This window comes from Balearica regulorum, chromosome 3 (genome assembly GCF_011004875.1).
Source record: "Balearica regulorum gibbericeps isolate bBalReg1 chromosome 3, bBalReg1.pri, whole genome shotgun sequence".
In the NCBI taxonomy this organism is placed as follows: Eukaryota; Metazoa; Chordata; class Aves; order Gruiformes; family Gruidae; genus Balearica; species Balearica regulorum.
In genome coordinates this window covers 125,947,012-125,961,197 of record NC_046186.1, presented here as the reverse complement: position 1 = coordinate 125,961,197, position 14,186 = coordinate 125,947,012, and the positions used below count along the sequence as shown (strand labels likewise).

General features: G+C 40.9%; 1 protein-coding gene across 2 annotated transcripts in view; it reads right to left on the bottom strand.

The window, feature by feature from the left end:
• Window positions 1-14,186, bottom strand: part of RALGAPA2 (Ral GTPase activating protein catalytic subunit alpha 2) — a 126,715-nt gene that overhangs the window by 65,729 nt on the left and 46,800 nt on the right. For both annotated transcript variants that reach the window (XM_075749977.1, XM_075749978.1), the window contains 3 exons: window positions 13,843-13,998; window positions 2,766-2,894; window positions 1,252-1,380 (listed from right to left, as the gene is read on the bottom strand). In XM_075749977.1, coding sequence (XP_075606092.1) covers window positions 1,252-1,380; window positions 2,766-2,894; window positions 13,843-13,998 — 414 coding nt within the window. The remainder of the gene's footprint in view (window positions 1-1,251; window positions 1,381-2,765; window positions 2,895-13,842; window positions 13,999-14,186) is intronic.

The following is a 14,186-nucleotide window of genomic DNA, read 5'->3' as shown; positions in this document are numbered from 1 at the left end:
TAACATAAATTACAATAAGCATCTTTTTCATATATCCACTTTATTTAAAGTTGTTTGATTTTGACATAGTTACAAGTGAAATAACTTTAATCCTCAGTCTATTCTGAAAGCATTTTTCCTACATGCCAATTTTATTTTGTCAAGGGAGAAATACTTCCTGATTACAACTCAAATATACAGGCCTTTGTGGATAACTCTAATCGACTTAAAATCACGTACAGGCAGCAAGATGGGAATCAATTCATTTTCAGAGTTGATGGGTATTTAATAATGGTGAGTGGTGATCCCTTGATAATACCAACTATAGTGTTTAAGTTCTAAGCCATGTTTTGAAAAGTTTAGTGTATTTTTTTAGTACAGAAAAGACACTTAAGATCGAGAGTGTTTTAAAACCTGCAATGACTCTCTGAGGCCTGATGAAGAAAGCAAGAACAAGAGCCAAGCATGCTAAGTGTTCTGCATTCTCTCCAGTTCTACCTTCTCAGGCCACAGGAGGAATTTGAAGATTCCTCCCCAGCTTTACCTAACTTCGTGCAGCGGATCAACTTCGTGCCTCAAGTTTATTGAGAGGCAACAGAGGCTTGTGTGAGGGCAACCATTTGGACAGGTTTCACCTGCAAGCAATGCTCCGGGTCACCTCTGTTGGGTCTTTACGGGATGGCATGTGTGATTTTTCCCCACCCAGAGTATTGCTGTGAAGGTCATTAAATTACAAAGCTTTCCATCCAACAAAACAATTCATGTCTTGGGGTGTCCCACCAAAATTAATTCTCAGGGAAAAAACATTCGCATAAGTTGATGGTTCTGTCTAACAGTGGAATTTTCTTAACACTTTACTATAGTACCAATAAGGCAAAAACCATCTCCCCTTATGCACGCTCCGTGTCTCTTACGGAACAAGCTAATATACACAGATACAATGAACGGACACTTTAAATAATACCACCACCACCACCTAATGAATTGACCTGACAGGCATCTGGCTGGAAAACACCGCATTTGATCATAGCCAGTTCACTCTCCTTGAAAATAAAATGTAATTTGCAGTATCTAAGCTTTGTTAATTTTATGGTGCACGTTAAGCAAAGCAATGCTTATCAAATAAGTACATATAATGTGTGCAGTTGTGGGGTTTTGAGTAGAAGGAGGGGTTTATTTTTTAAACAAAAAGTGCATGGTAAAAATGAAGTGAACTATATAGTAAAAATATGTTCAGTTACGTAAGGATTTACTAATAAAATGTGACTATACCTTCACATCCACTGTTCCCGCAATGATATCACCGGCTTCCGAAGTGGGCCGCAAGAATGGGATTTCTTGGTAGATGTTTGGAAAGCAAACAAGAGAACCAAGGATGGTGTGAGCTTCTGACCGGGGAGCCTAACAAAGGAAAAAAGTAAACAAAACCATTTTCTTCATAAAACCATGAAAATGGCATCAGCTATGAGGCTAGCGTCTATCACCACACACACCGGACATGCTGTATTCACAATGCAACGCTGAAAGTGTCCCGAGGAACGTGACCTGGTAGCTTCTCCTTTCCAGTGACAGCAGCATTAAAGCTGCGACTAACACACACTTACCTGCCCACCCTTCTTGCTGCAGTGTTGCTCTGCCCTTTTTCGGAGGCTGAGCTTCTCCTCCAGAAGGGACCTGGCCCTGCTCCTAAGCATATTCTACATTTTTAATACCTCCTGTGTCATTACACAATCCAACTACCAGCGATCCGGTGTCAATAAAAAATACAGAACAACCTAAAGAAGAGCTGAGTGACAGTTTTAAGCGCTAATCCAGCACTATTAGCTGATTGTGTGACACCAAGGACAGCACAACGCACTCAAACTGACTGTATACATGATAATGCATAGAGATAGTCCTACTTCAATAGAACCATCAGAAGCAACATGGCACGAGCTATAAATGCATTAACTGCTGCTATATAATCTAGTGTAATTTTGGAAATACAATGCATGCTTGTAAGAGAAGTGGAAAGTGGTGCTGGGTTTGGGGGTTTTTTTTCCATGGAAAGTTTTCATTTCTTGTTAGCACTTTAAGCTTTGGATCAATGATCACGTTGATCAGTATTTTAAAGAGATGTCAGACAACGAATCGCTGTAAGCTCTTTGAGGGACGCTGGAAAAAGTGTGGCTAGGCTCACCATTTCAGCCCTGCTGAAAGAGGAAAGGGCTGTGTCCCTGTGCGGGGCCACCCGCTCAGCTGCACACATGTCAAGAGCGCTTGGCCAAATCGGACAAAAGGTCTCCCCGCAACTGGTGTTTCATGTACAACAAGGCTTTCCTGGTTCACCAGGCCTGATGGACCTTTACCCTTATTTTGGCATCCCAACAGTGACTGGCTTTTTTACTTATCCTTCACTAATTTAATTGTTTGGGTCACATCTCTATTAGTGTTGATATTTAGTAAGAAATTCCATATTACCAAGAGAGTTCTGTATTTTCAATGTTTGGTCACTGACAAAAACTAATGAGATTCTGAAATCCAAGTCCTGCTTTTAGCACACTGGCGTGCTGCAGTATCAGTGAGGATATGATTTCTCACACTTTGGCCTTTTGATGAAACACCTTTGCAATACTAGTATGTCACCTTATCCCACAATTTCACACATCAGCTGCCATGGTATCTGCCCCAAGAGCCCCGTTTCGCATTGCACTAATGAGCCTACACCTGTTAGAGTGGAGACATCCAAACCTCGTTAGCAAGCGCACACTCTCGAGGGACGGGGTGCTGGGCATCGCCATGCTCACCTCCAGCGTGTCTGTGCTCAGAACCCGGGCCGCCGCGGTAATGAAGTCTCCTATCAGCATCGTAAAGCCAGGTAAGCCCAGGAAGAAAAACCAAGGCGGGCAGTGCTTTATGATGGTATTTAAGATATCCTGAAAGAGAAGTTACCTGTTTGAGAAGAAATAAGAAAAGAAAAGCAAAAAAAAAAAAAAGCCCAAACCCAAAAGGCAGAGTTTGAGACGATTTAACTTTGCAATTCACAAGTTCCACACTAATCAAGGTGATAATTCACAGAGCCACGCAGCTTTGTATATAACTGATCGTCGCATAACAACCACTACTTTCCGCTGCAGATGCATTTAGTAGGAAAAGTGCATTTTGTATTTTGGTAATATTCACACTGTTCAATTCCTGTACAAAACCCAACACAACACCCACGTCTCTTCATGTCTAAGCATAACTGTCCTCTTGTTAAATAAGACCTTGGATTCAAAACATTCAAACTGTTAATCAATTTAAGATGAAGCATTACACCACTCCAAATGAGGTATTTTCTAAAATCACATTACTCAAAATTCTGCAGGCATAAAAAGGTGAGATGACACAAATGCGTGCTGCCCTTGCCCTGAAGGAGCTCAAGGCAGTGGCTTAGGACTGGTAGGCTGCTCCACCACATACAGAATTTTTTAGCTATTCTGGACTAGTTGAGAAATACTGCCATGTCAAATGCAAGAAGTGACCACACACAGCATGGTAAGACAGATAAATCCACGCTAATTAGTTTATTCTAAGTCACTCTTCTTCTCAATAATTAAGATAGCAAACATAGATAAGCCTCAGGGAAAAAAGTTTTGCTGAACTTCTGAAGGAACAGAGGGGTTTTTTGTTTTTATGAGGTAGCACTCTGTGTAAGAACAGACCACCAACCACAGCTTTGCTCTCATCATTCCCCTGTGCCACAGAACGCATTTGAGATAAGCGTTTCAACTTTAATCCTTCCACATTTTGATTCTTCACAGTCTCTCCAAATCAAAGTTCCTGTATTTGAGTTAAGATTTCCTTCCTGCAAGGTTTCAGCAAGTTTAAAATGAGGCAGAAAATCTATATAATCCTTAACTGCAACATTATATTCGCTGAAGAATTAGATAAAGCTATTTCTATGCTGAGTAGAAAATGATTTTTCATCTCAATAAAATTTCAAAGAAAAGTTGCAAAGGAAAACTATTTTCAATGTCCATCTTTACTGGTTTTACGATGTGTTAAAGGCAGCTTGAACTTTAGTCCCAGAATGCGTCCGTACCCTCAATTTCTACATCAGAAACTAAAAAAGTCAAACTCGTTTTACTCTGGATGAAGATACACTAACTACACTAGAATTTTCCCCAAGCACTGCTGAACACCTGGACAGAACCTAGTTAGTGTTCTACCTAGTTAGTGTTCTGCTAAGTGTTTACAGCAGTAATGTCCTATGAAACAACTGTGTCATATATTTTAAATCAATAATATTAGTTTTTAACATAGTAGCATATAATGCTTTCACTTTCCTGAATAAGCTAAAATGCCACTCGAGTTAATGTTTAAACTAGTTTTAATCGCTTCCTTTGATACATTTTAAAGTCAATATCAGTCAACGCAAACATTCAAAAAGAGCGAGCAGATGGATGCAGCAGCTCATAAAGTGGGTGGCAAACTCACACTCGGAGCAGAACAAAAGACCCACCTTTTTATAATTAAGGGTCTGATTAATGCACCGGGCTCCTCACAACACAACACACCTGTAATTACGAACAGAGCCAGGTACTGCGATGTGTTTGGTCTCTGAATAATTGGGCATCGGACTACAGAGCAGCAGATGGGAGTACACTTCTGTTGACATATGCCGCAATAAAAGGCCCGCGCTAACCTGGCCTGAAAGGTAACAGAACGGCGGAAGTACAAAGACCTGCTACAAACAACTGCGTTAACTCCCGTCCTCACTCCATCAATCCCATCTGTTAAATACCACCCGCCTTCACCCAACTCTTAACGACGGTCATTGTACAGAACACTTCGAAAATGAGGATAAAATGGAAACCGCAAGCCCGTCACCTTTACATATGAATGAATACCTGTGAGTTTACAGCACAGCGTAGCTACTACAACGTCAACCAATGCTGTGACAGCACACATTCCAAAAAGCTGTAAGAATGGGGTTGCATGGACCTACCTGCTGTTTATGAGAGGTACTACTACTAGAAAAAATAAATTATTTTGCATAGCAAGAAACCTTTGAAAGAATTATTTTGAAAAGCTAATGAAACCATCCTCAATTTCTCTTTTTTGTTATGTAGCCTCAAACTGATGAGCTCACGGCACACACCGTATGCTGCAGTGATACAACACGCACCTAACTTAAAAGTTAACAACATACAAGTGCGTAAGGGCCCAGATAAAAATGGGTTCAGCCTAGCTTTCCATTGGTTTCCACCGCCATTTTTTTAAGCTCAGTTTTTCAGTATAAATTTGCGATAGTTTGAGCGACTTCATTTAAATTAATACGAGGCAGAATGTGTCCTGACTATAGTACTGTTGTTCCGCTTGAGCTTACTCCAAAGGGAACGGGCAGGAAAGCGCTTACAGGTAAGATCCGACACCTTCCCTCCCGTTTCCCCATTAGCACGCTTTCATGCACAACCCAGCTAACAATAAAAGCGTGATTTCACGCAGTAATTCAGTAGCATTGTGAGCTTATCAGAAGATTCAGGCTTATGAGAAAGCGACCAAGTGAGAACATATGTCCTATCAGTGATATTGCAAAAATCAGGTAATTCAAACAGAGGCAAGTTGTTTCCTTCCCTTCAAAGCGCTGTTCTATAAATGTAAACTCTGTTCAGCAGCTTACAGCCTAGTAAATGAATCACTTTAATTGAATGCTATGTACACAGTAACTGGAAAAACACAAGCAATAAGAAAAACATATGGTGATGGCAATAGAAATTGGTTTACTCATTCTGTGCAGTGTTGTTTCTTTACTTCTTTCATAATTGACCTTTAGAACGATGAATGTGTAAAATAATTTTGGCTTATTATCGCTCCAAACCTTTCAGCAATTACACAAAATGAAAATTTAAAAGGAAGTATTCATTCTGGAAGCATTTCCATTGTTTACATAATTGCACAGCTATAATTTAGTGTTCGTGGTGTTAAAGAAATGTGAAAAAAAGGACCATTATGGACTATTTTGATTCAAAACGATGCTCTGTAGTGTTAAAAATGGGGAGGAGGGAAAAGAAGGGGGCAATCAAATGCATGTCCTTCTCAAATGCATTAACCCTATAAATGGCATAAATTTTCAGTAGAGGTTAATCTAGTAATCCAAATAATAAGGTCATAAACATCCACTAAGTAAAAAAAAAACCAACCCAAAACTTATGCAAGTTCACTGAAAGGTCAATTACAAAAATATTCTTCACCTAATTTTTGCTCAAGCTTTTGCAGATTACAGGTGTAACCAAATAGCCTGCCATCTGCCTTCATCACATTTCCAATTGTCCCTCAACAGGAACAACATGGATTTTCACTTAAAGTTCACTCTGTTCTTCACTGAGAGACACCTCATTAGAGGCTGAAATTTGTGGCACGGGAAAGATTATTAATTTACACAAGACTTAAGAGGTAAATCCTTCATTTTCCTTTTTTATTTTAAAGGAACAAGCGCTTTCATTTACTTATCTCAAGTTCTCCTAGCTATCATTACATTTTAGGTAAGAGTTAACTTAACAAAAATTAAGTTCCAATAAAAATTTATGAAGTATTTTGACACCCTCAGAAAGCACAGGATTAGCTTGTCAGAAAAATCCATTTCAACCTGTCACTTAAATCTAACCTCCAAAAAAGTTGCGTTTGCTAAAGTGTCTTGCAACAGGGAGCAATACTGAAAAGCAGAATAAGACTACATTTGTAAAGCACGGATAAGGTTATTCACAAGTGCTAAAGATGACAGATTACTGTGTAAGTCACCAGCTGGTAATTGCTCCTTCCCCTCTAAACTACATTAGAAAGTTCTCTCCTTTAAAGTCATGTTAATAACAAAAAACTCACCCAAAGGCCTTGTGCTGACAGACAGATGCTCAGCTGCCCTGCCAGCCAAGATCACACAGACATACAGAGGGAACAGAATTTTTAAACATTTCTCCCCTTTTAGAGTACGCTTGATATTGTGACAACCTAGGAGGCCACTGGTATTACAGACACAATCTTCTTCCAGTTTGACGTGTAAGTTGATGCACGCTGAGAGGGAAATGTCTGGACGCCCATTTGCTACAGAGGGAGGGGTACCGAGATCGGTCGCCAGTCCATGGCGCTGCCCGAAATGTTGAGACGACCGTGTGTCGCCACACGGATTTCTCCCAAGTGCCTGTGCAGGAGGGCTTTGAAGCCTCGGATGGCAGGACAGGAGGTGGCCGTGCTGCGGCGCCCGCAGAGCACGGGGTTAACCAGCTAGAGGGAGGGCGGTTTTAGGGAAGGGGACGGTGGGCACACCTCTGAGGACAGGTAAGGGAGCTCCCTGGGGTGCGCAGCAGGAAGGCAGGTCCTCCACCTCAGGTGGCAATTACCAACGCTCTGAACACTTTCCACTCTCACCTGCCTGCCGTATCAGTTTTCAAGATGAACGAATGCAGAGGAGGGATCGGTTTGCACATTTTTATTAGAACATCCCCAAAAATGGCAAATACGTTAAGCCTAGGTTTGCTTAAAACAGTCACTCTCAGAATTTATCATGTAACCTTGCTTAAAAGATAAAGATAACAGCTAAGCAAGAAGCTGAAGTAAAACATGTCTGCAGCAGAGAAGCACACCTGCACACAGAGGGAAAAGGATGGATCCTGAAGACCAAGTTGAACCCAGATCCCAGCTGAAATAAGCAGAGGGAAAGGGGGAAGCCGAGTAGAGAGCTAAGGATGACACACGATGAAGCGGCATGGCATTGCAGGGGCACATTAGCAAAGAAACTTAGTTGGGGAGATCCCAAAGCTACAACGATGACTGGAGCAGTGGAAGAAAAGGTGCAAAACGGAAGGAAGAGAGATGTCACGTCTATTTCAAAAACTCTATTTCTATTCTGGACAGAGTTCAGAAAATCCCCACAAAGGAGCTTACAAGCAGCAGGCACTCCAGCAAGATCCTGCTGGGAATATAGAGGAGACAGACAGAACACTGACTACGAAACAGAAATTTGGGTGGGATGGAAGCAATTTAGAAAGGGCAAAAATATTACACACAAAAAAAAAAACCCCTACCAAAATTGTCCTAGAACACACAGCCCCTACAATCGGCATTGCCTGGTTCTCCCTTTCTTCCAGTCAATCCTAGCAGCTATTTTTCTCCAGCACTTCCAATTTATCCCACTATGAGTGAGCAGAGGGGTATGCACGATTTCCTGCGAGACCTCGGCATTTGTATTTCTGTCTCTCCTGGAAACGTGCTGTTAGCACTTTTTCAAAGCACTCATAAAGCACATAAGAGGCACGCAGGCAAATTTTCTACAGAAAGTGAGGTATGGGGGAGATTAAGAGAGGGCAAAAATCATGGTAGCCATCGGAAGAAAGTCACAAGAAACTAAAATATGGAAATCTAAGCCTTAATAGATTATATTATCATTACTTCCTTTTAAATGGCAGCCTGGAAAGGAACCTAGAATGTGTTACGGTTTCTGAAACCCTGTACAAGTAAGGGTCCTCATGTGCAACATTATCAGGCAGAAATAAGGGCAAGAAGTACTTATTCCGCAGCATACAAAAGCAAAGCTGCTCATTTATTGTGCCTTTAGAAGACAAGGCTCTACCTGGCTAATACACGTCCCAGCGAACAGCGCTAATGGCTGAGCAGCCTAGAAGTTGTACACCGCTCCTCACTGTTAAATAACTTAACCGAAAGATATAAAAGCTCACACAAGTACTTTTTCTTTTTTTTTTTTTTTAATTTCAGATAAGTGTTAATACAAATAGGTAATTAATATGGCTTCTCTGGAAGCAACTCTTCTAAGAAATGCTTTGTATTATAAATTAGCCATCTCATACAGAGAGTGATAGTCGGTATTTCTACATAAGCTTACTACATAACTGGTGTAGCTTCCTTTCCATAATTAGCAACAGTTTATGTTAAATTAAGAAGCTTATGGACAAGCATAAAGTACATTAGTATATCACTGTCTTTATTGATAGAGTATTTAATCTAAGTCATCCTTTTACTACTAAAAGGGATCGAGCTAAAAACATAGCTGTTAACTTCTCTGGCTACAGCTGGGCTGCGTTCTGTGGGCAGTCCAGTCTGCCTGTGCTGAAATTTAATCACCAAGGACATCTGTCAACTCATTTGGATTTGGGCTTTTTTTTTTCCTTCCATATTTATTTCCTTCCATATTGTTCTGCCCTTAACATCACTGAACTAAAAAAGCTATCAGGACAGTCCCTTTCCTTGTCTATTAGTTGTCCTTTCCACGGAGAATTTCTGAAATCTATACTTTTTATTACGTGCCTTAATATCTTCTTTTATATAAAAGCACTCTATTCCAAAGGTACTCCGGCAAGCCAGTATAACTGTACATTTTTAAAACTTATTTGTTAAAAGTCAGGAACACAACTCACCTGTTAGCTCGCTTTTCGGATAACCTCTGACTACTGGGCAAAACCTGGGTGGCACATGCTGTCACCAGGGTACACCAAGCACGTTAACTGGTGCTGAAGCCCCAATAGTAGAGCAAAACTTTCTGAAAAGAAATGACACTAAGCAGCTGAGGGGTTGAAACTTGACAAATATTGAAAACTTGCCTCTTCTTTTACAGTGCAGCTACCAGGTAAGCGCCTAACTTGCACTGCATTCCTCTTCTCAAACCAAGAGTGCAAATTCAGACAGAAATAAGACAGCGTCACAAAAATCCACAGAAGTTTTAGGAGAAAATTACCAGTAATCGAGAAGGATTATTTAAGTACCAAAAGTACCAGAACCAAGGAATCAGAATTATCTCAATAGCTGCTTTTCTGAGAAGGGGGCTGAATAGTGCTAGTAGTATTTTGGAATTGTGTTTTGGTACTTTCGTTCTTCAGCGAAACCAAGGAAGCTATGAAGCAAGGAGGTGCTTATGTACCTTTTCAAGTTAATGAAGCAAAAATTACTGCTACAGTAAGCAACCAGGAGCAATAATAAAATACATTTCCTTTCCGGTTCAGGTATTTGTAAGATCTGTGCATTGCACTGTTGGACTTTGGTTTCATTTAGAAAGCTGTATTTATTGTCCAAATCAAAAGACACACATGGCTGCAATCACTGGAATGGTGTTTTTCAGCCACCAGTCTCACCTGGCAGCATAAGGCAGCTGTGCCTACCCAAATTGCAACAGGCTACCCCCTGGCATCTCCTAAAAGTCACACTCCAAGAATCTCTCATGACTTTCCATAAGCTAGATGAGGAATTGGAGCAAGGGCAGGTGAACTACCTTCACTAACCCATGGCGTGGTCGTGAACGTCTAGATTCTCTTTCCTCTACACTGCGGGTCAGGGCGGGGAGGTGGTGAGCCTTGGTGAGCTCCATTCATAAAAAAACATAGGAAAAAATCCAGGCTCACTACAGCATCAGAAAAACGCCCTCTGACTGGAGCGGTACAGGAGGAGACTCATCGTCCCACAGACGGTCACTTGCCCCCGCCCTCAGGCCCCTTCACAAGCTGGAAGGCATTGCAACGCCAGACTGCGACGTACTGCGTGCTGCCGTTCGTGCAACGACTTCTCCCACCTGAAAAGGTGATGCAATTGTTGCAGAGAATTGTTCACTTCTTCAGGCAGAGATGTTTATTGTTAGACACTTCCACACGGACAAATTAGATGCAGCTCATTACCTCGCTATCTCCTCTCTCATCTGCTAAGCTAATTGCTACATCTTGAACTCGGAGTGCCATGGGAGCTTTCCATAAAATACACCCCTACATTGCTCTTTTATATACCCCCTGAGACAAGTCTGCAAAGTTAGGTCGCAGTTCCCGGGAATATTGTTGTATTAATTCCTAACCATATTCAGAAATGTATTATTTTGGTTTTCTACCAACACCAAAATCTACACGGTACAGCAGAAATTTTGTATATTCATATCCTTAAGGGAGGAGTGGAAAGAGATATATATTTCAAAAAGAAACACTTTGGATGCTAACTAAAATATTGATAGTCACATTCAGGTCAAAGAGGATACTGACTATAATATTTTGAAGTTATGTAGCCACCTAAAAAGCTCTTCTAAATAGCCACTGTGGTTTCCTGGAGTTGGTCTAGCTTTCAATTGCTTTTCCCCATAAATTTTAAAATTTCACTAGTCATATATACAGAAGGAAAATACCTCATGAGAACGCCCCCGCCTTTTTCCTTAAGAGTGAGAAATTTATGGTTATGCTTGACAAATAAAAACAATCTGTGCTAAAAAAATCTGCACCAAAGTTTATTTTGATCTGCAGTAACTTGAATCCTAGAAACCGCACTTTGGCAGGGGGGATTCTGCAGCGTTATGAAGAACTAGGATCCATGTTCCAGTGATCTTTGTGCCCCATGATATTGCATCCTCTTTTAAAGAGGTTTGTCAGGTAGCAGCACATACCAAACATCACTGCGAAGCACAAAAATCACAAAATCAGTACTTGTACTGCACTGCATTCATTGTACATCGTCCCATTTCTTACAGGAAGCCCTGAGACCCTATGACAGCAAAGTGCTTCGCAATGCACACCTCACGCTTTGCTACTGTTTGCACATATCAGAGGAGGTACTTCAGCCTCGTATAATGCATTCCTGTATTTGTAGTCACCCTCAACGTGCAAATTGTCTGACTAGTCTCCATGTTCATTGAGCACTTGGATGCTAATCCTACTGGAAATACAGAAATAGGTCTAAGGATCGTGCTTCCTATCAACACGTTGCATGAGAATCCAAGCTCCAAAACACCACGAGTTAATACCTCAATCAGTCCCATAGCTAAGGAAAGCAAGTGACATAAGAAAAATCCTGCGGTCAAGTGTGCCACCAAGAGGCAACACAAGCAAAACCGCCGAGGCAAGGAAGAACAAAAGAGCAGCGTCACTATGCAGAATATCTGGGAAACCCTGGAACGCTGTGCCATGCAGGGTCTGCCTTCCACTTTGGTATCTTTAACTTCTGGATTGTAACCCTGCACAAGGACTGAAATCCAGTGTGCACAGCATCGAGAAGCTTAAAATCTGTGCAACTGTTAACACCGCCAAAATGCAATAAACAGGGTAAAACACAGCTCGGCAACAATCAACGCCACATTTTAAAAATCTCCCAGTTTCTGTGTAGGAACAGGAAGCAGTCAGATTTCAAAAAACAGAGCACCCCTTAGCTTAGAAAAAAGGAACTGCTGACAGCTGAACACCTAAAAAGATTTGGCCATTTCATGGAAGCATACAGATGAAAACAACTTAAGTCTTAAAATTACTGGTATTTTCCACCCCATGACCCTGTATTGGCAGTGGCTGCTATATAGATTTAAGGGTCTTTGTTTTTTCAAATATAAAAGTGAACTTTTTTTTAAAACCTGGTCTATACCAGGCTTTAAAGTTTGTTGAGTTGTGTGCTTTGTGAGAGGATTTAATGCTGTGTGGTTTTCAAAATTCAGGAGGTCTGATGATAGCAGGTATTATCACACAGTCTTTTTTTTGGAGGAGAATGAATTCACTCTGTACACCCAACAGTGTTAAAGTGTCTGAAATGTGAATGGCGTTAGTGAAATGAACGAGTTCCGATCTGTTCATTACTCTCAGGTAACATATTGAGAGTGGCAAAAAGGGGAGTTCCAACTACACTTTTATTTTTTCCCCATTTGAGCTTCATAAATGGCAGATACTTATGGGTTTTTTTCTAAGTTTTAGCAACAGCCAGAACTCTTAGTTTTTTCCAGAAGAAAACCCTTTCCCTTCCATTTTTCCTCCCCCCCTCCATTATCTATGTAAAAGGAAGATTTTCCAAATGCTCTAACTTTTCAGGAGGGGAACTGAGATTCAGAGGGCAGGAGTCTAGTAACAAATCATTATCTCTCTCTTTCACCTCAGCAGTAACCAAACCTGTGGAAGACTCTTGCTGCTGGATTACTAAAGGCACCACAACCAGCTCTGGGAAGCAGCAGGAGTGACCAGGACAGGATTTACGGAGGGGTCTGTGTGCCCTCTGCTGGCATCCACAGCTCCAGCCGTGGCTTTCATTAGACTTAAGGAAGAAAACTCACTCGTACAGCTATAAAAACATGAAAATGGTTTTAGATATTCTCTATTTTCTCTAAAGAGTATTTCTTAGAGCTTTTATGAGTATTTAGCGGTTTCTGTGGCCCAATAACCTTCTTGCATATTGACCAGTTAAGCCTTTTCCTCATCTGCTGCTGAATACTTCATGAATTAGGCCAGCCCAGGACATAGGGACCTAGAAACACTATTTATCCACAAAACCAGAATGTTTTGGCAGCATCTCTTGGTTACAGTGCTAAGATAACCTTCAGTCTCAGTTCTCCCTGTCAGTCCCCTTTGCACCAGTTAAAAAAGAGCTAGTATGACAGTTTTAAACCCCCAAAGGACTAATCTGGAAGGGGAAGTCTGGAGAGGACATTAATTCTAATTTTGGAGGATGTCCTTGCAAGCAATGGCACAGGGCATTCAAAAGGGCGTGCTGAGAGCAGACGCTGCTCAAATTAGCATAAAGCTCTTCGCAGCCCCTCCTTTGCCCAAGATCCATCTAGCATTTTACCTTGTGGTAGAAGGTAAAACCATATGTGTTGTGGTTTAACGCCAAGAAACCAAGAAAGAAACATCAACAAGCATCTGTGATGCAGTTATGCCAATAAGTCACAAATCAGTAGTTGTTGTTCAAAAACTTATAACTGTGAGAGCAATGAGAAAGTTAAGACTACCTAATCTAGAGAGAGGTACAAACTAGGTTACACAGAATAATTTCATGCAACAAATACTGCAAAGCATTGCTTCCTTTCTGCTTCAGATCTTCAAGTATGAAAATACAGACATTTCCATCAGCACACAGTAAAAAATTAATTTTTTCATCAAGTAAAGCTTGTACCTGGTCTTCACTTGTTAAGCCAAGGTGCATCACAAAATAAAAATGAACCAGGAAATCCGAATTTGGCAGAACATCTTGACGCCTAGTCATCATAGCGCAGATCAGCCTGTATGCCTGAAGTTTGCCTTCTTTATATTCATTTGGCAGAGTGGTCGCCTGAAAAGACAAAAACCTTGTGTTATTACTTTTTTTTCCCCTAGGAGCCAGGTAACACAAAACTGTATCTTCAGCAGATTTTCCATAAAGCAAATCTGTTCTGTGTATTTATTAAAATAGATTCAAGTCCAAATAGGTTTTGGAGGGTACTCATCTTAGCCAGCAGCAATTGTAAAAATTAAAAATAA